We start from the raw sequence: 22,912 nt of genomic DNA, 5'->3' as shown, positions 1-22,912 counted from the left end.
CGGAAAAATAGTTGTTTTGGCAGCAACTGCTCCATGAAGACCGTTTCTAACAAGATGACTTTAGACTGTAGAGGGGTTCCAGTAGTTTCTGTGAATTCAGAGCTGATTGCAGTGCTGGAGTTCATCCGATTCAGAAAGGACGTCAGTTTGATGTATCTCTTGTGTGCTGCACTCATTTCCATGGCCAACCACTGTGTTTCTTGTCCTCAACCTTGCCTGTTTCTTTGTGCTTCTTCAGAAGAGCTTGGGCAGCACAACTTGAAACTACTGTCTGCTGTGAAATTTCTGCTTGGGAGAGACCTTGCTGATGTTGTATGATCTTGTTGCTGTGCTCACTTTTGCCATGATGTTAGAATTGATGAATTGAAGGTGAAACTGTCACATCTGCCACACCCTCACCTTTTAGTTTGGTTGTCCTTCACCCAGTTTGATTCCTTTTACAACCATTGCTGTTTCAATTTATCAGTTTAGTTCAGGGGTCCCCAACCTTTTTTGCACTGCGGACCGGTTTCGTATTGACAATATTCTTGCGGACCGCCCGACCCCGGGGGGGGGGATGCGGAGGGGGTAGTGTTGCCAACAGACGAGTAGAGCCAAATACGTTGTTTACAAAGAGACTACAAGGACCATGAAGCCTTGCGCGGGCACCAGTGCGCATGCATGTACGTGCTCATTTTTTCTACAAATCGTTTTTGGTGATTCTGTTCCGGGGGGCGGGGGGGGGGGTTGTTAATCACAACCGGAATATAGGTGATAAATGGCTAACAAAAAATTGGATAGGTATATGGACAGGAAAGGAATGGAGGGTTATGGGCTGAGTGCAGATCGGTGGGACGAGGTGAGAGTAGCATTCGGCACGGACTAGAAGGGCAGAGATGGCCTGTTTCCATGCTGTAATTGTTATATGGTTATATAAGTCAATAGCATCATAACATTTTAAGTAACGTTTGGATATTAAACACACAACACATATTTTCCCCGTATGAACATATAAAATCATTGCAACACACCAATATCGCTGAATCAGTGGGAGCCCTGGGTTGAATACTTGTTTTCCTTGCAACAACACAGTCCTATCGAAGGGTGATGGGAGACAGCGATACTCGAAGGGGGTTCCTTATGTCCAGTCTATTCCGCAATTTGGTTTTTGTTGCATTCATTGCAGAGTTATGTTGGAAATGGAAGCAACGTTTTCAGCGCTTTCATGGCTATCCCAGGATATTCAGCCTTGACTTTGATCCAGAATGCCAGCAGAGATGTTATGTCAAACATACTTTTCAGCTCGCCGTCATTTGCAAGCTCAAGGAGTTGATCTCCTTCCCGCGCTTACATGGATGGCGCGCGGGTAATGCCCTCGAGTGCGTAATGGCTCAACAGTGGGAGTGACAGGGAATGAGGAAAGGTGCAGCTGACTCCTATCGCCAAATCATATCATTTCCTCACAGCCCGGTAGAGCATGCTCTGCGGCCCGGTACCGGTCCGCGGCCCGGTGGTTGGGGACCACTGGTTTAGTTCATTCAACTTATTATGTCATTATCACCTAATTGTTATCTTTATTTAATCATGCACTGAACTATATACCCTCAAAGTAATTAACTTTTTATTTGTGAAATGGTCTTCTGCTTAGTATGTTACTTTCTTTAACAAAACACAAAAATTTCTCTAATGTTTTTTCAAAAAATGAATGTTTACAAATCTAAAATTTGTTCCTTTATACTGACACACTAATGCAGAAGACAAAAAATAAACATCTAAAACAAAATTTATGTGAAGAATCTAGAGTGCCTATGACTTTTGCACATTATTGTATTAATACAAACATTACCATAGCTTTCCTTTATATTTTGGAAGAAGATATGTAACCTCGGTTTGGGGCAAGGTAGCTGTCTACAACAACTGCATAGAATAGATTCATATAGCTACTTTGAAAGAAGGATGATTAAGGAAACATTGGTAGTGCCTTAGAGAAAATTTCTTCAGAAATAAATTCCGGCATTATTTTCATTATTTTTATTAAATAAAATTTCTTTTGATGGCTAATAATTCCTTTTGCTTTCTAACAGATGACTCCTTGTCCAAAGAAACGAATAGGGTAAGTGCATGAGTAATTATGTTCCTTATGTAGCTTGCAATTATTTGATCATATGACTGTATTTTTCTATATCCAAGTTAATGGAGGAGTAATGATTAACACGGTTTTATGTGCCTGTGAACTTCAGAGAAGTGAGCAGAAAAAAAGTAACAGTTCTTCCTAGAATCAGAATCAGAATCAGGTTTGTTATCACCAGCATGTGTCATGAAATTTGTTAACTTAGCAGCAGCAGTTCAATGCAATACATAATGTAGAAAAAGAAGAAAAAAATAAAATAATAATAAAAATAAATAAGTATATCAATTACTGTATGCATAGAGCAGATTAAAATTGTGCAAAAAACAGAAATAATATACACTAAAAAAGTGAGGTAGTGTTCAGGGGTTCAATGTCCATTTAGGAATCGGATGGCAGAGGGGAAGAAGCTGTTCCTGAATCGCTGAGTCTGTGCCTTCAGGCTTCTGTACCTCCTACCTGATGGTAGCAATGAGAAAAGGGCATGCCCTGGGTGCTAATAATGGATGCTGCCTTTCTGAGACACTGCTCCTTGAAGAACTCCTGGGTACTTTGTAGGCTAGTACCCAAGCTGGTGCTGACCAAATTCACAACCCCCTGCAGCTTTTTTCGGTCCTCTGCTGATTTGGATCGCTGGAAAAGTATACAGTTTTGATAAAATAGGACAGTATTTTAAGAGACCAGGTTGATTAATCAATAAAATTCCCAATGAGCCAAATGTTGAATGAAGTTTATTTCCTTGATTTAAGTTGTACAAATCAACAGATTGGAACTCTAAGCAGGAACACAGCCACACAGTAACTGAAATGCTTGCACATATATCACTTTTGTTATCACGTAGCAGGCATTTTCTTTTATACAGGTGCACATTCCTTTATCCGAAATTCTGAAATCCAAAAAGCTCCAAAAACTGATGTTTTTTTTCGCCAACAGCTGACGTCACTCAGGTGTGACTTGGCAGCACTAGCAAAGGCCGCCAGATGTCAGCTGTGGCTCAGCGCTCATACTAGTTACACGTGCATTTGCTGTTCGCTGATTATTTTGTGTTCACTGTTGACTTTGTGTTTAATTTCACTGTGAAAATGTCAAAAAGAGCTGCAGATACCCCTACGGGTAACAATGAGAAAAAGAGAAGGAATCTTCTCTATCAATAACGCAGAGAGTGGAGTTATTGCAGAAGCCTGATCGTGGTATATCTGTGCGGCGTCTGACTGAAGAAGATAGTGTCGGGATTACCACTGTATATGATTTAAATAAACAGAAAGACAAGTTATTGAAGTTTTACAATGACAGTGACAGTGACGCTCTACATTTATTCCAATAAGTCATTTACCATGTGTTTGATTCGGTTCGTTTGAAGCTGTATATTTTTATGTTTTATTAAATGTTTTTGTTGGACATAAAATTTCTTCTTGTTATTATTCCCTAAACAATACAGTATAACAATTATTTACATAGCACCTACATTGTATTAGGTATTATAAGTAATCTAGAGATGATTTAAAGTATACGGGAGGATGTGCGTAGGTTTGGTGCACCGCTGGGTCCTCAAGTCCACTGCACTGAGACAGGTTAAATAAGGGACTTGAGCATACGTGTTTTTTGGTATTGGGCGGTGGGGGGGGGGGGGGTCTGAAATCCGAAAAATTCTGAATTCCGAAATGCAACTGGCCCCAAGGATTTCGGGTAAGGGATTATGGACCTGTATAATGTTTCATTAAAGTGCCTCACAGTTTACAGGTCATGTAAAAAATTCTCTGTTCAGAGCAATGGTTGGTCCATACAGCTGTAAAAAAAAATAGAGGGAACATTGGTTGAACCTGGCTGGTGCTGGACCACAAATCCAAACCATAGAAATACCTCCTACTTATAAAGATTTTTTAAAGCTTATTAAAGATTAGGTTTATATGGGGTCACAATTACACCAAAACATACAGTAAAATGTGTCATTTGTATCAATGACTGGTACAGTCTGAGGATTGTGCTAGAGGCAGCCCACAAGTGTGCCACAATTTCAGCACCAACATAGCATGCCCACAACTCACTAACCCTAATCATTTAGAAACAGAAAATAGGTGCAGGAGTAGGCCATTCGGCCCTTCGAGCCTGCACCGCCATTCAGTATGATCATGGCTGATCATCCAACTCAGAACCCTGTACCAGCCTTCCCTCCATACCCCCTGATCCCTTTAGCCACAAGGGCCATATCTAACTCCCTCTTAAATATAGCCAATGAACTTGCCTCAACTGTTTCCTGTGGCAGAGAATTCCACAGATTCACCACTCTCTGCGTGAAGAAGTTATTCCTCATCTCGGTCCTAAAAGGCTTCCCCTTTATCCTCAAACTGTGACCCCTCGTTCTGGACTTACCCAACATCGGGAACAATCTTCCTGCATCTAGCCTGTCCAATCCCTTTAGGATTTTATACGTTTCAATAAGATCCCCCCTCAATCTTCTAAATTCCAACGAATATAAGCCTAGTCGATCCAGTCTTTCATCATGTGAAAGTCCTGCCATCCCAGGAATCAATCTGGTGAACCTTCTTCGTACTCCCTCTATGGCAAGAATGTCTTTCCTCAGATTAAGGGACCAAATCGTCACACAATACTCCAGGTGTGGTCTCACCAAGGCCTTGTACAACTGCAGTAGTACCTCCCTGCTCCTGTAGTCGAATCCTCTTGCTATGAATGCCAGCATACCATTTGCCTTTTTCACCGCCTGCTGTACCTGCACTTGTCCTTGGAATGTGGGGGAAACTGGAGCACCTGGAGGAAACCCACAAGGTCACAGGCAGAATAAATTAGCTCCTTACAGACAATGACAGGAATTAAGGCCCGATCAGTGATTGCTAGTGCATCATTCTCTAAGTAGGAAAACTGTTCTACTTAGTGTGGTGGACAGCTGTAGAACATGGAAGATAGAGATTTCTGAGAACTGTCCGTAACCCAAACTCTCTCAAAATTGGAAATACTTTCAGCTGGGATTGGCAAAACTACAGGTCTGTTAACTAATTGGTCTAGATGTGAACTGCAGATGCAAAACATGCTGAACTGCAGAATATCGGACTAGAGAGTTTTAACCTGTGGAACATTTTTCCCTCAGTCTAAAATTGGAATTGAGTAGCAATCAATTAGACTGCGTGACCCATTATCTACTCCTTCATCTCACCAATAAAAGCTGAAAAATATCAAAAAATGCTGAGGAATATTATATTCTAATGTACAAATATCAGCATGTGCCCATAAAACATCCTGAAAATTAATGTAACACACATAAAAGTTGCTGGTGAACGCAGCAGGCCAGGCAGCATCTCTAGGAAGAGGTGCAGTCAACGTTTCAGGCCGAGACCCTTCATCAGGATTAACTGAAGGAAGAGTGAGTAAGGGATTTGAAAGTTGGAGGGTGAGGGGGAGATCCAAAATGATAGGAGAAGACAGGAGGGGGAGGGGTGGAGCCAAGAGCTGGACAGGTGATAGGCAAAAGTGATACGAGAGGATCATGGGACAGGGGGTCCGGGAAGAAAGACGGCGGGGGGTGGGGGGGACCCAGAGGATGCCAAGGAGGGAAAGATGTGCTTAGTGGTGGGATCCCGTTGGAGATGGCGGAAGTTACGGAGAATAATATGTTGGACCCGGAGGCTGGTGGTGTGGTAGGTGAGGACCAGGGGAACCCTATTCCTAGTGGGGTGGCGGGAGGATGGAGTCGTCGATGTAGCGAAGGAAAAGTGGGGGACAGATACCAGAATAGGCACGGAACATAGATTGTTCCACAAAGCCAACAAAAAGGCAGGCATAGCTAGGACCCATACAAGTGCCCATAGCTACACCTTTAGTATGGAGGAAGTGGGAGGAGCCAAAGGAAAAATTATTAAGAGTAAGGACTAATTCCGCTAGACGGAGCAGAGTGCTGGTAGAGGGGAACTGATTAGGTCTGGAATCCAAAAAGAGGCGTAGAGCTTTGAGACCTTCCTGATGGGGGATGGAAGTATATAGGGAGTGGACATCCATGGTGAAAATAAAGCGGTGGGGGCCAGGGAACTTAAAATCATCGAAAAGTTTAAGAGCGTGAGAAGTGTCACAAACATAGGTAGGAACCTATTCTGGTATCTGTCCCCCACTTTTCCTTCGCTACATCAATGACTGCATTGGCGCTGCTTCCTGCACGCATGCAGAGCTCGTTGACTTTATTAACTTTGCCTCCAACTTTCACCCTGCCCTCAAGTTTACCTGGTCCATTTCCGACACCTCCCTCCCCTTTCTAGATCTTTCTGTCGCTGTCTCTGGAGACAGCTTATCCACTGATGTCTACTATAAGCCTACTGACTCTCACAGCGATCTGGACTATTCCTCTTCTCACCCTGTGTCTTGCAAAAATGCCATCCCCTTCTCGCAATTCCTCCGTCTCCGCCGCATCTGCTCTCAGGATGAGGCTTTTCATTCTAGGATGAGGGAGATGTCTTCCTTTTTTAAAGAAAGGGGCTTCCCTTCCTCCACTATCAACTCTGCTCTTAAACGCATCTCCCCAATTTCACGTACATCTGCTCTCACTCCATCCTCCCACCACCCCACTAGGAATAGGGTTCCCCTGGTCCTCACCTACCACCCCACCAGCCTCCGGGTCCAACATATTATTCTCCGTAACTTCCGCCACCTCCAACGGGATCCCACCACTAAGCACATCTTTCCCTCCTCCTCCCCCCCGCATTCCGCAGGGATTATTCCCTACGCAACTCCCTTGTCCATTCGTCCCCCCCCCATCCCTCCCCACTGATCTCCCTCCTGGCACTTATCTGTGTAAGCGGAACAAGTGCTACACATGCCCTTACACTTCCTCCCTTACCACCATTCAGGGCCCCAAACAGTCCTTCCAGGTGAGGCAACACTTCACCTGTGAGTCGGCTGGGGTGATATACTGCGTCCGATGCTCCCGATGTGGCCTTTTATATATTGGTGAGCCCTGACGCAGACTGGGAGACCGCTTTGCTGAACACCTATGCTCTGTCCGCCAGAGAAAGCAGGATCTCCCAGTGGCCACACATTTTAATTCCACATCCCATTCCCATTCTGACATGTCTATCCACGGCCTCCTCTACTGTAAAGATGAAGCCACACTCAGGTTGGAGGAACAACACCTTATATTCCGTCTGGGTAGCCTCCAACCTGATGGCATGAACATCGACTTCTCTAACTTCCGCTAATGCCCCACCTCCCCCTCGGACCCCATCTGTTACTTATTTTTATACACACATTCTTTCTCTCACTCTCCTTTTTCTCCCTCTGTCCCTCTGAATATACCCCTTGGCATCCTCTGGGTCCCCCCCACCCCCCTTGTCTTTCTTCCCGGACCTCCTGTCCCATGATCCTCTCGTATCCCTTTTGCCTATCACCTGTCCAGCTCTTGGCTCCATCCCTCCCCCTCCTGTTTTCTCCTATCATTTGGGATCTCCCCCTCCCCCTCCAACTTTCAAATCCCTTACTCACTCTTCCTTCAGTTAGTCCTGACGAAGGGTCTCGGCCTGAAACGTCGACTGCACCTCTTCCTAGAGATGCTGTCTGGCCTGCTGCGTTCACCAGCAACTTTTATGTGTGTTGCTTGAATTTCCAGCATCTGCAGAATTCCTGTTGTTTGCGTCTGAAAATTAATGTGTCACTTTTATAACTAGTGATCCTAGATAAATGCTTCTCCTGTTTAAACCTTTACCAATGATAGGGTGAGCATGAAAGCAGATTTTGCTCTATGCTTCTCTAAAATATTTTCCTTATTCAAGTCAATTAAAACTTAATCAATTCAAACTTTAGAATATATATCACATAACCATTAAAGTTTATGTGAATACTTAAAAAAAGAAAAAATAATTACAACAGATTCTTAATAAGATATAAAGGTTTGCAGTTCAAAAGTGAGACAATGTAGAGAAATTTTAAAGGATTAGAATTTTCCAGTAAACCCAAATTTAAGATGACACTTTAATTAAAATTCAAAAATTCTACACGCTTAAAATATTAATGTAATTCTTACTCTACTCATAAATTTTTAGAAACTCAAATGCAGGAGGCCAAAGTAATTAGTAACTGTATTTGATATCTTCTCCCAGCAGCATTTCGTAGAAATTTAATTTAAATGATTATGAAATGTTTTCTGCCAATTCTTCTGTCACATCATGTTACTTTTGTACTGTTGTAATATATTTTACAATATATACAGCTCAGGAAAGTATTTTGACAGTCTTACTTTGTCAGCTTTGCATTTTTTTAAACCTTCAACTTTTAATCTCACATGACCTCCAGGCAAATCAAAATCTTAACTGTTTATTCTTTTTGACAGTTTTTTTTTGTCATGACAATAATTAGTACTCTGCAAGACTTGATTGTTTATGCAAGTTTAAGTAAAGTTTCATCAAACGGTATTTTTTAATCTTTGGTTTTGATTTTTTTGATGACAAGTGTTGAAAAATTGATCATTTCCTCTAATTTACTTAGTACTTGGAAAGCAACATTCAGGCTGTGGTCTACGAATTAAATTCGTACCTAGAACAGCGTCTGGACGTTGGTGGTGGTGACAACAAACTACTATTGTATGAATTGTCCAACATCATCAAAACAGGTAGGGTATGAAATCCTGTACATGGGCAATCATACATGATCTCAGTTAGTCTTTTTTTTTAAGATTAAAATGTGTGTTTATTTTCATTTTCCCTTTCTTCCTATGGACTTGTTTCTATCCAACTTGTGTGAGAGATCCCCATCAGTGGTGTTCCAAAATTACTGACAAAGCAACACGCCCAGAACATTTGCAGTTTAATCATCATTCAAATTTTCATTTGGTTCTGATGCTGAAATGTACACTATGTAATTAGCATATAATATACTTGAGTACTGTAAAAACTATAATATTCTGTTCTACCAGAGCTGCACAGAACACCACTCTTTATTTTGTTAGAAGAAATTTAATTTTGTTATTTAGTTGTTACATCAAAACAAAACAATGAAATGGTTTGAATTGCTTATCTATTTGTGTACCTGGGTTAACAACAGAAACAGAAAACCTAGAGCACAATACAGGCCCTTCGACCCACAATGCTGTACCAAACGTGTACGTACTTTAGAAATTACCTAGGGTTACCCATAGCCCTCTATTTTTCTAAGCTCCATGTACCTATCCAGGAGTCTCTTAAAAGACCCTGTTGTATCCACCTCCACCACCATTGCCGGCAGCCCATTCCATGCTCTCACCACTCTGTGCGTTTAAAAAAACAACAACAACTTACCCCTGACATCTCCTCTGTACCTATTTCCAAGCATCTTAAAACTGTGCCCTCTCGTGATAGGCATTTCAGCCCTGGGAAAAAGCCTCTGACTATCCACGTGATCAATGCCTCTCATCATCTTATACATCTCTATCAGGTCATCTCTCATCCTCTGTCGCTCCAAGGAGAAATGGCCAAGTTCACTCAACCTATTCTCATAAGGCATGCTCCCCAATCCAGACAACAGCATTGTACATCTCCTCTGCACCCTTTCTATGGCTTCCACATCCTTCCTGTAGTGAGGTGACCAGAACTGAGCACAGTACTCCAAGTGACCAGGGTCCTATATAGCTGTAACATTACATCTTGCCTCTTGACCTCAATCCCACAGTTGATGGAGGCCAATGCACTGTATGCCTTCTAAACCAGAGTCAACCTGCACCCCAAGATCCCCCTGATCCCTCCACACTGCCAAGAGTCTTACCATTAATCCTATATTCTGCCATCATATTTGACCTACCAAAATGAACCACCTCACACTAACCTGGGTTGAGCTCCAGCTGCTACTTCTCAGCCCAGTTTTACGTCCTATCAATGTCCCGCTGTAACCTCTGTCAGCCCTCTACACTATCCACAACACCCCCAACCTTTGTGTCATCAGCAGATTTATTAACCCATCCCTCCACTTCCTCATCCAGGTAAAAGAATAGGGTAAAAGAACTTTACTAACATGATGAAAGAGAATGGGGAGGGAAATGTTAAGATAAAAAACAAGAAATTTGCTCTCAACGGGTTTCTTGGAGATGACCAGACATCGAGAAAGGAATATGAAGGCAATTATATGAAATAAATGCAAGACAGAATAATCATGCAATGTGTCTGCTATTCACTCTTCTACAAAATTTGCCCCCTCCTCCCCCCCCCAATTCCAGCTAAGTAAACTGTAATGAAGAATTGATTAAAAGTCAAAAGGAATGTAGAGTTTGCAGTGTGCAAAGAACAGTAAGCAGGAATGCTAGAAATAAGTTGCTATTTCACATCTCAAAACATTGAAGTCATCCAGAGCTGTGTCAAATGCTCCAGATGGAACTAGAAAGGTAGTGCTCTGTAAAGGGATTTGTTTTAAAATGGATCAGTAATAATAAGGAAATATGTTCTTTAAGAGGAGAAAACTGATTAATGATAAAGTACCTCGAATAATGAATTGAAAGCCAAATTGAAACTAAATAAAATGACATGTATATACGAAGTAAATGACAAGAATGAAGAAGTCAGCACAAATATAGTTTAAAGAGGATAGCAAAGGAGCCGAAAAGAATCAGAAAGCAAGCAAAAATATAAACAAAAGGCACGAAGATTAGTTATAAATTAATTTGTGAAAAATATCTTAAGAAATCAATCACTGTAGATGGAAAATTTATGTTTATGATGATTATTTATTTATTTAGCGATTCAGTGTGAAATAGGCACAGCAACCACTGACGACCCCGACTTAACCCTAACCTATTCACGGGACAATTTACAATGAGCAATTAAACTACCTGGTACGTTTTTTGACTGTGGGAAGAAACCAGAGCAGTGGGAGAAAACTCAGGCACTCCATGGGGAGGACGTACAGAGACTCCTTACTGAGGACAGTGAGAGAAAACCCAGGCATTCCACGGGGAGGACGTACACAGACTCCTTACAGAGGACAGTGAGAGAAAACCCAGGCACTCCATGGGGAGGACGTACAGAGACTCCTTACAGAGGACAATGGGAGAAAACGCAGGCATTCCACGGGGAGGACGTACAGAGACTCTTTACAGAGGACAGTGAGAGAAAACGCAGGCGTTCCACGGGGAGGACGTACAGAGACTCTTTACTGAGGACAGTGAGAGAAAACCCAGGCGTTCCACGGGGAGAACGTACAGAGACTCCTTACTGAGGACAATGGGAGAAAACCCAGGCATTCCACGGGGAGGACATAGAGACTCTTTACAGAGGACAGTGAGAGAAAACCCAGGCGTTCCATGGGGAGGACGTACACAGACTCCTTACAGAGGACAATGGGAGAAAACCCAGGCATTCCATAGGGAGGACATACAGAGACTCTTTACAATGTAACTCTGACTCCCCGAGCTGTAATAGTGTCATTCTAATTACTATGCTACAACACCCTACATCTCTAGCAGTATTTTTTTGAAGTGAAAATGCTGTGAATATACATCAGGTCCATAAGAATTAATTAAGCAAGAGGCCAGATTAATATTTCAAAGTAGGATGAGTGCATAATAACAGCAAATAGACTGCAAAATGTTTGGAACTGAATAATTACATCAGTATTTATGACTAGATTAAAATGTACTGAGAAGTTATATTTGTAAGAACAGACTAATTTGACTGAGGCAGCTTTCTCAAGAAAAGTCTAAGAGGAACATCTTTAAAGTTAGAAACTGTTTTGATGGTATTTCTGTGAAGGAGACCCAATAGTAAATCTGATAGAGAATTTAAGAGAAATATCTTTCACCCTGTGATGAGAATGTAGTACTTATACTGATGCCTTTAAAGAAAAGAGTGGGCAAAAGGCTTCTTGGATTGAGACTGTGGGAAGGAGCATATTGTTGATGAATACTGCTATAGACCTTTTGGCAGAAGGGTCAATTTCTGTGCAGTAAACTGATGTAATTCCCCAACTACTTTATGTAAATTGTGCTCCAACTATTTTTATCCCCAGGAGTATAAAATGATATCATTAGAATTACAGTTTTTTGATTGGGATCCATGTTATCTCTTATATTTAATATGTAGGTTGGACCTGTCAGCAAATATCTACTTTGTGATGATACTGGATAAACTTCCTCAACTCAGTAATAAGTCAGTACCAACCACTGTTTGAAAATTTTCTTTTGGCTATTTGCTTCTGACCAAGAAATGTTAGTACTTTAGTTTCATTATCACCTTGCAATTGCACATTCAAGTGCCTTTGAGAACAGATGAACTAGGGCTAACCAGGGAGTCTAAATTCAGGTGACTGAATAATGTGACTGTTCAACTGAATAATAGTTCAGTTAGTCATTTGATTGCTAACTTAATTGTTTTCGTAAACCATTGTGTGCCAGAGGGCCCATTCCTGTGTTGTACTGTTCTATACTTTATATTGAACTTCTATTTAAAGTAAATTTAAATGTAGTAGTGGTGACCACAAAGCCATCAAGTTGTAATTAAAAATATTTTGTTTACTAATATCCTTCAAGGGAAGAAATTTGAGATTCTGTATATGATATCAGACCCATATGAATTTATAAATTATAAATTAACTACCCTGTGGAATGAATGGTGAAGGGACCACAGTTTTATCCCATCTGTTTCTTGGTAAATTTCAAGAAAATATTACAGATGACAATTAGAAATGCTGTTATTTTAGTGTACATTCTTTCCTTTAATAACTGGCTGAAAAAGTGAAAATGTTCATCTCTGTATCACTTTGATATATTAATCATCAAGAGGTGGTGACATGTGAGATTTAGTTGCGAGAGTGGAATTACAGAATCATGTTACTGTCTTTTCCCCATTGGTTTCTCCAAATTGTATCCTTGTCTGAATTGGTGTAAGACTTAGCACAGTGCTGTGCATTCTGAATCAGGAAGTCAGAAGCCGTTGCTAGATCAGGTTCAGTCTTGCATTCCATTGCCGTCTGTGCCGAGTTTGAAAGTTCTGTGCTGAGTTTGATAGTTCTCCTTGTCTAGTTTCTTCCCATTTCCACGGTTGAGCAGTTTGTTGATCGGGGGGCATTCAGTAATGGCCAATTAACCATTTGTAAGTGTGTGGGAGAATCTGAGGCAAATATCCATGGGAATGGGGTGAGGGCAAGAGATTAAAAAATGCAGCCAGTGTAAATAAGTGTCAAATAGTCGAAATGAATTTGTTGAGCCTGAGAACCTATTTCTGTGCTATATGATTCTATCATATTCAAGCCACGTCCCACAAGTAGAAAGCCGTGGCTTTGTTTAAGTGTAGAAGAGAATGCTGCATTGTCAGTAGAACAATATTTGACATAAGATGTTAAAGTAAAACTTTACCTTTCCTCTTGATGTTAAACAGTATATTGTAATACTGCAAAATCCAAAAAGGTTTAAAGTTCAGATAGTTACTTGAAAATATATTAGGTAGTAAAAGAGTATAAGTTGAAATAATTATTCAAATTTGTGCTTGGAAGATTTAATTAGAGCATAAAGATTTGTAATAATTTAGCAATTAGCTATAGAATGAAAGATTGTTATTCAAAATGCACTGAAGCAAATAATTGTAAAATTAGTGTACTTGACAGATGAGATTAAATGTCCATTTGACTTTCTTATTACTGAATTTCCTTCAATTGTTATAAAAATGTCCACAGATAAAGTCCAAGTAGAATTACAAACAACAACATTTATTTCATCCCCCTGGCAGCCCTCAAACATTACAAATCCTTTTCAACCTGAAATTTCTTATCTAAAGGTCACTCACCTTTCAGTTTTCTATTTTCTATGAAAATGGACTTGGATGATTCTTCGTGCTGCCTTTTCACAATACTGGAGAGGATATCTGCAGCTTGCTACAAATAACACTGCTGCAAACGCAAAATTCACTGGGTGGGGGTTTGGTACAAGTATTATCAAAGGAAAATAATAAAAATAAGAAAACACTGACATTTTAAATTTCTAGAGCAAATTTCTACATTTGTATTGCCACTGAAATTGAGCGAGCCTCTTCTGGAACTGCAAGATGGATATTTTTCTCAAAATTCTGATTTCTGAATTAAGTGGCATTGAACAGTTATGTGATTTTATACTTTGTTTTTATACTGTGGCATTTTTTGCATTTGCACTGCTTATAGTTTGATTTTGGTTTGTTTTCACTGAAGATTTCTATTTCATTTTTCTTAATTTTTGAAAGAATTGCAGGAAAATTGATCATTGATTGCAATTTTAAATTTTGCTTTTGTTCATATTAGAAATTGTTCAATAAAATGGAAATTCAGAATGCATTATTCATTCCTTCTATAAATTATTGTTAAGTACAGTAAGTGTCTATCCTAATTATTTACACCTTTCAACATTGCAATAACAATTGCTCTCTCTGTTACTGTTCACAGCCACCGATGCTGACACATTTGCGCTTTATTTCTTGGGAGAAGGCAGCAATGTGAGTATTGCTCAGCATGTGGGCTGAGAGAACATGGTAATGTTTTTGAAACCAATGGCTGCATTCTTTTCCCATGGCAGTATCGATATGGCTGTATGGTAGGAAGCCAGTTTTGCGATTGCTGTTACCTGACATGAGCTGGAGTAGAGATTTAGAAGTAAATTGAGTCCTAAACCTCCTTGGATGCCAGTCATTGTGAATTGTTTAGATATTAGCCAAACTTCACCTGAATAAATTAATGGTTCTGTATTATTCTATAACTATTTTAAGAAATAATTGTGCTAATGTGACTCCCATCTACATAGCATTTCACTGATATCAAGGAAGGCTTGCACATTTTGAGATCTATTTTTAGGATTTGAACGTCACTAAGCTTGATATTACAAAATCCCTCCACCACAGCCAGGTTAAAATACTGAATTAATGCTATTCATCATTTGGAGTTTTAAGTTATTGCATTATTACACCAATTTTGACATAAAACTTTGTAATATACAGTACAAGCAAAATAAGGAGTAGTAAAACATAAAATTCACTTAAGGAAATTTTACCTGCAACAACTTTGATGCCATGTCATACTTGATAACATATTTGACCTTTGTAGCAGCAGTGAGATGCTGAAAGAACACAATTACTTAACATTTTATCGTATCAAGAAAGTGAAAGGTCTGAGAATCTAGAGCATACAATTGATCTTTGTCTTGCAGAGTATTTCTACATTGTTTACAAGTACCACACCACAATCCACATTAACATTCCTTCTCAAGAAATCTATTACTACAATTCAAAATAATTTTGACTACCTACCGGGAAGTGATGTTTCATTGTAATATTTTTTTAAATATCCCTTGACAAAAGAATATATGTTTGGTTTTAAATGTTATTCAAAAGCAGAAACTAAACAAAGCACATTTTAAATTTGATTGATAGTAAGTCTTAATGATGTTCCTTTTCATTAAGAGAATAATACATTGTTCTAATTTGATTATCACTGGACTAAAGTGTAGGAATTCTTTAATACTACACACAGTTTCAGAACTCAGTAAAACATCCAGTAGTTTAACTTGTATTTTACATTAATTAGATCCATTATTAGCACCTATATCATCAATTTTGTTTCTTAAAAATAATGTGATTATTATTGAAAAAGCAAATTTGAGAAATAGCAAATACTGGAAACACCAAAAATCTCAGTGGAAACTTTAAAATGTCAGATCAATGAGCTTTTGTCATCAGAGATGTACAAAAATAATTCAAAGGATCCACCACCTCACTGTTTGTGGGCAGATCTGCTTTGCAGAATAGTCACAAAAGCAAGCCTGGAGGACATTTGGCCATTAAAACAAAGTGCTGCCACAGCAAAAGCATGAGCAGTTGGTGCAAGCAATGGATCGTATTAAGCATGATCTAATCCAATCTAATGATTTTTCATAAATTCAAAGCAGGCAAAGTGTCTTTATATCATAGCTGACAAAAAATTAGATAAATAGCAGTAGTTGACCCAGTGAAATATTTTGTTCTGTATACAAATACATTTCTAATTTGTATTAATATTTACAATCCAGGAGTATATTAGAAACAAATGTTTTCTTTCTATTAAGAGTATTAATTTATGCATTTAAGTAGCAGCTTAGTGTATTGTTATTAACAGAATAAAAAATAGTGAAAAAAAATATTTTTTGTGAAGAGGTTATCTGGCTCACTATTTGTAAGTAACCCACTAGAAAAGTCACTAAATAACTTTTCATTGAAGCTATTGGACCATCCACAAGTTATATCGATGTATTCTAGTTAATTTCTGATTACTGGAGACAACTAAAAGCAGTTGATGGGATCGATCTGAGGTTTAGTTGATGTTCAAAGACTGCTCCACTTTGTTGAGTGTCCACACAGTGGGTCCTGAGCATTATTTGAGCATGTTTATATTCAAATCAAATGTGTTTTATGAATGGTGCTGTCAGTGACAACATACAGTAGGTCAGATCAAGCACAATCCTTTGTTCTACTTAGGAAACACTTGCAATTTTGGATTCCTGCTTCCTTAAGTTTGAATTTTTAATTTTAATTCTGCTCTCTGTGTTTTGTTCTATCAATATTTTGCAATCCATTTTGAATTTCTCTCTTGAATTATATGCAACCTTAGTATCCACCGTGACTTCTAATAAGATATGCTTGTAACATCTTTTGCATTTTCCATGCTGTTATCTCTGCAACCATTTCAAAAGCTTCTGATGGGCCAAACAAGCAAAAATTCCTAGTAAAAATTCCTTCAGATTTTTGTATTAAGGCTTGAGGATGTTTTTTCTCTGTTTGTGTTTTGAGCAATGATACCAACGTATTCCGTATTACCAATATTAAATTAACCGGCCCATAGATTCTTTGTACTTTCTTCCTATTGAGAGTAGGGATAGAATTAACTGTCGCTTGATCTTTTCCAAATATTTGCCTCTGCTATCTCTTCCTTAACTCCTTTGAATATATTTGAATGTAATCTACTTAGACTCATGGGTTACTCTTTCCAAATGTTATCAATTACCTCCCTACTTTCTATCATAAGTGTTTTAATATTTTTTGATCTCTTCTAATGTCATCAGTCTTCGTACTCTCCCAAGTAAATGCATAGCTGAATTATTGGTTCAATGTGTATGCCATTTTATTCCCATTTTTTTGTTGAAAGGATATTGGTGTGGCAAGTTTACTTTAGTAATCAGAATTACCTAATGTTAATAGAGAAAAGCAGCATGTACATTGATTGAAATAGCAAAGATTAAAAAGGGCACCAAAGCTGGAAACTCATCACATTTAAGAAATACTTAGAATAAGTGCTTAATGTGCCCCAACCTAAAATGCTATGGCCTTAAAGCTGGGAAGTTCTTCAGTTTTTACTTGATCTGTATGGCCATCATGCCATCTTTAGGTCAAAGATACTTCAGTCTTCTACATTCCAAACTGTATGCAGTATTCCAAGTGAAATTTCACCAACGCTTTGTGCAATTACAAAACCTCCTTACTTTAAACTCCAAGCTCTTTTTAATTGAATTGTTCCTCTCTGTGCCCTGTGGCACATAAGGTAGCAATTTGGCTGTTTCTTTCGCACTTTTGTCTTTTTTTTAATGAGGCTGAGTTGCTAGCTTGACACTCAACCCTGCATGGATGGAAAGCATGCAAGGAGCCAGCTAGATTCAAACCCAGGAGCACTCACCTCAAAATCTGGTGTGGATGCCACCACACCACCAGCCAACAAACAAACCCTTTTTACTAAACGACAAAATGTCGTTTGACTTTTTAACTGCTTGTTGACCTGCCTGTTGGCATTTTATGTTTCAAAGGTTCAAAGGTCCAATTTAATGTCAGAGAAATGTATATAATATACATCCTGAAATGCTTTTTCTTCGCAAACATCCATGAAAACAGAGAAGTGCCCCAAAGAATGAACGACAGTTAAACGTAAGAACCCCAAAGTCCACCCCCCGCCAGTTTCTCTCCCTCCCGCGTGTAAGTGGCAGTAAGCAACAGTCCCCCCTCCCCCACCAGCAAAAAAAAAGCAAGCAAGCATCAGCACCGTCAGCAAGCACTCAAGCGTGAGCAAAGCAATAGCAAAGACACAGACTTGCAGTTACCCCCAAAGACTTCGTGTTTCACCAGCATTCGACATCCTGCAGGTTCTCTCCCTAATAAGGGAGAAGAGGGTGTCTCCATTTTCCCAGTGAGCAAAGAGACATAACAAACAACTCGCTAGTTTACGATGTTAAAAGTCAGTTACGTTGCTTTTTCCGAGCTCTGTGCCTGAAGATCGCAAAGATCCCGGGTCTTTGGGCCCACAGCAGTAGATTTTCTGACTCCCCTGACAACACCGAGTTTCCTGCTGTGACACCGCCCATCCCCAGAGCCCTGAGATCTTAGGCTTCCAAATCTGAGCTGGACTGTCAGGCCGAACCCTTGGCGTGCTGAACAATGGCCAGTCCTGAAACCTGATAAGGGGTCCAATTCCCACAAAGGACTGAAGTCAGCGTGTAACTCCAGGTGAGGGTCTTCAAAAGAACCCTGAAAGGGAAAAATAAAGATATTAAAGATGGAAATACAGCTGTTTCCAAAGATACAAGCGAAGGAGTCTCAGTTTAGTGCCATCTTAACTTCACACTGCCAATACTCCTTTCATGCATTAGCACTCATAGATTCCTCTGTACTTCACTCACTTTCAGTCTCTTTCCATTTAGACAATAATCTACCTTTTGTTTATCTTGCATTTCCTGGTATTTTCCCACTCATTCGATCTATTTAAATCTCTGCGGAATTACTGTATCCTTATCACAGCATGCCCTACCACCTGTTTTCATAAATTTGATAAATTTGGAAAACTTCCATGTTGTTCATTCTTCCAGGTTTTTCATGAGAACCAAGAACTGATCCCGAGAGTACTCCACTAGTTTCCTCCTTCCAGTATGAAAAGGAGCCATTTACTTCAAATCTTTATTCTCTATGTGACAGCCAGTTTTTAATCCTTTCTAGAACGCACTCTCTGATACCATGTCTTTTAATTTCTGCAGTAGCCCCATGTGTGGCACCTTGTCCACAATATGCAGATAGATTGGGAAAATCAAGTTGATGCGAATCCCAAGAGAGAGAATTTGTGGAATGCCTTTAAGATGGTTTTTGGAGCATCTTCTGGTTGAACCCACTAGGGGATCAACTATTCTGGATTCGGTGTCATGTAGTGAACCAGATATGATTAGGGAGCTTAAGATAATGGAACCCTTAGATAACACTGATAATAATATGATAGAATTCACTCCGCAATTTGAGAGGGAGGATTAAAGTCAGATATATCAGTAATACAGTGGAGTAAAGGAATTACAGAGGCATGAGAGAGGACCTGACCAAAGTTGATTGGAAAGGGACACTAGCAAGGATGACAGCAGAGCAGCAATGGCTGGTGTTTCTGGGAGCAATTCAGAAGGCACAGGATAGATACATCCCTAAGAATCAGAACTATTTTAAAAGCAGGTTGACACAACCATGGCTAACAAGGGAAGTGAAAGCCGTAAAAGCAAAAGAAAGGGCATATTGTAGCGATGTGCTACACACAGCGCTAGAATAACCACACAGAGTCGGTGAGTTAGAGTTGCGATGAAAAAGATTTATTCAAACTTCGCGGCCCGCTTTAAAGCCTTCCCGTTCCCGCCCTCCCTGGGCGGGACTACTGTGGGGAATGCATATTCCCAGACCCTTTCTGCGCGCAGGATTTTCCCCCTGCTGGTGAAGATGGCCTGGCGCCCTTTTTGCTGCCGGCCCTCTGCCTGCGCGCGCTGTTTCGTGAGCCGGTTCGTGGGTGCCAGAAAGTGGGTCGCCACATAACCCCCCCCCCCGCTCCCCAGAACCGGTGATACCTCCCCCAATGTCCACAGTCTGGATCGGCCTCTGTTTGGGAGATCTGCCCCTGCGCTGCGGTGCCTGAGCCTGGACCACTTGTGCCAAGTCTACATGGGCCGGTTTGAGTCGGTCCACCGTGAAAACCTCCTCTCTCCCCCCAATGTCCAGCACGTACGTGGACCCATTGTTCCTGATCACCTTAAACGGCCCCTCGTAGGGCCACTGTAGCGGTGCCCAGTGTCCGCCCCGTCGTACAAAAAGAAACTTACAGTTCTGCAGGTCTTTGGGTACGCAGGTCGGGCTCTGTCCGTGCTGTGAAGTGGGTATGGGGGCCAGGTTACCGAGGCTCTCCTGTAGTCTGTCCAGGACTGCTGTGGGTTCTTCCTCTTGCCCCCTTGGGGCTGGTATGAACTCTCCTGGGACGACCAGGGGCGCGCCGTACACCAACTCGGCCGACGAGGTGTGTAGATCCTCTTTGGGCGCCGTGCGGATTCCGAGCAGGACCCAGGGAAGTTCGTCCACCCAGTTAGGCCCCTCCGGGCGGGCCATGAGAGCCGATTTCAGGTGACGGTGGAAGCGCTCCACTAGTCCGTTCGACTGTGGGTGGTAGGCAGTTGTGTGGTGTAGCTGTGTTCCTAAAAGTCTGGCCATAGCCGATCACAGGCTGGAGGTGAACTGGGCGCCCCTGTCGGAGGTAATGTGGGCCAGTACCCCAAAGTGTGCTACCCAGGTTGCGATCAGTGCTCGGGCGCAGGATTCGGAGGTGGTGTCGCTGAGCGGGACTACCTCTGGCCATCTGGTGAACCGGTCTATCATAGTTAGGAGGTACCGCGCTCCTCGTGACACTGGCAGGGGCCCCACGATATCCACATGGATGTGGTCGAACCTCCGGTGGGTGGGTTCGAACCGCTGCGGCGGAGCCTTGGTGTGCCGCTGCACCTTGGCCATTTGGCACTGCATACACGTTTTGGCCCATTCACTGACCTGTTTACGAAGTCCATGCCACACGAACCTGTTGGAGACCAGCCGGACAGTTGTCCTGATGGAGGGGTGCGCTAAGTTGTGAATGGATTCGAACACCCGCCGGCGCCAGGCTGCTGGGACGACGGGGCGGGGTTGGCCAGTAGCTACGTCACATAGTAGGGTCCTCTCACCTGGGCCTACGGGGAGGTCTTGGAGCTGCAAACCGGAGACTGCAGTCCTGTAACTGGGGATCTCAGCGTCTGCCTGCTGTGCCTCTGCCAGCGCTGCATAGTCCACCCCCTGGGACAGGGCCTGTATGGTAGGTCTGGAAAGTGCGTCTGCCACGACATTGCTCTTTCCAGAGACATGCCGGATGTCCGTCGTGTACTCGGAGATGTAGGACAGATGTCGCTGCTGGCGGGACGACCGGGGTCGGACACCTTAGTGAACGCAAAGGTAAGCGGTTTGTGGTCTGTGAACGCGGTGAAGGGCCTACCTTCTAAGAAGTACCTGAAATGCCGGATTGCCAGGTATAGTGCCAATAGCTCCCGGTCGAAAGCACTGTATTTGAGTTCGGGTGGTCGTAGGTGTTTGCTGAAGAACGCCAGGGGTTGCCAGCGACCCTCGATGAGTTGTTCCAGCACTCCACCGACTGCTGTGTTGGATGCGTCCACCGTGAGGGCAGTAGGAACGTCCGTTCTGGGGTGCACTAGCATTGTGGCGTTTGCCAAGGCTTCTTTGGATTTAACGAAAGCGGTTGCGGCCTCTTCGTTCCAGGTAATGTCCTTGCCCTTACCCGACATTAGAGTGAACAAGGGGCGCATGGTTCGGGCTGCTGAGGGGAGGAAACGGTGGTAGAAATTCACCATACCCACGAATTCCTGCAAGCCTTTGATTGTGTTGGGTCGGGGGAAGTGGCGGACCGCGTCTACCTTGGCGGGCAGCGGGGTTGCCCCGTCTTTAGTAATCCTGTGGCCCAGGAAGTCGATGGTGTCGAGTCCGAACTGGCATTTGGCTGGATTGATTGTAAGGCCGAATTCACTCAGGCGGGAGTAGAGCTGGTGGAGGTGGGACAGATGCTCCTGTCGACTACTGCTGGCTATGAGGATGTCGTCCAAATAGATGAATGCAAAGTCCAGGTCGCGTCCCACTGCGTCCATTAGCCGCTGGAAAGTCTGTGCGGCATTCTTTAGACCAAACGGCATTCGGAGGAATTCGAAAAGTCCGAACAGGGTGATAAGTGCTGTTTTGGGGATGTCGTCCGGATGTACAGGGATTTGATGGTATTCCCGGACGAGGTCTACCTTGGAAAAGATCCTTGCGCCGTGTAGGTTTGCTGCGAAGTCTTGAATGTGCAGCACAGGGTAGCGGTCTGGCGTTGTAGCCTCGTTCAGTCTGCGGTAGTCACCGCATGGTCTCCAGCCCCCCGTTGCCTTGGGCACCATGTGAAGGGGGGAGGCCCATGGGCTGTCGGACCGTCGTATGATCCCTAATTCCTCCATCTTCTTGAACTCCTCCTTCGCCAGTCGGAGCTTGTCCGGGGGAAGCCTTCGAGCACAGGCGTGGAGGGGTGGTCCCTGGGCCGGGATGTGGTGCTGTACTCCGTGTCTGAGCATGGCTGCCATGAACTGCGGTGTCAGTACTGATGGGAAATCCGTCAGGACCCTGGTGAATTCATCGTCGGACAGCGTGATGGAGTCCAGGTGTGGGGCTGGCAACTGTGCTTCACCCAGGGAGAACGTTTGAAAAGTCTTGGCGTGGACTAATCGCTTCCCTTGCAAGTCGACCAGCAGGCTGTGGGCTCGTAGAAAATCTGCCCCCAGCAGTGGTTGGGCCACGGCGGCCAGTGTGAAGTCCCACGTGAACCGGCTGGAGCTGAACTGTAGCCGCACCGTGCGGGTGCCGTAGGTTCGTATTGTGCTGCCATTAGCGGCCCTCGGTGGGTCCCGGTTCTCTGTTGCGGGTGTCGTAACTCGTTGGAGGTAAGACGCTGATCTCCGCTCCGGTGTCGACCAAAAAGCGGCGTCCCGACTGTTTGTCCCAGACATACAGGAGGCTG

At 42.4% G+C, this 22,912-nt stretch overlaps 1 protein-coding gene across 1 annotated transcript in view; it reads left to right on the top strand.

The window, feature by feature from the left end:
- Positions 1–22,912, top strand: part of pde10a (phosphodiesterase 10A) — a 258,340-nt gene that overhangs the window by 95,828 nt on the left and 139,600 nt on the right. The window contains 3 exon segments of the mRNA XM_063055068.1: positions 2,064–2,092; positions 8,588–8,711; positions 14,471–14,520. Of these exon segments, the coding sequence (XP_062911138.1) occupies positions 2,064–2,092; positions 8,588–8,711; positions 14,471–14,520 (203 nt within the window).

This window comes from Mobula hypostoma, chromosome 8 (assembly GCF_963921235.1).
Source record: "Mobula hypostoma chromosome 8, sMobHyp1.1, whole genome shotgun sequence".
NCBI classification, from domain to species: Eukaryota; Metazoa; Chordata; class Chondrichthyes; order Myliobatiformes; family Myliobatidae; genus Mobula; species Mobula hypostoma.
Note: the sequence above shows the minus strand (reverse complement) of the source record. Positions and strands in the feature narration are given on the sequence as shown.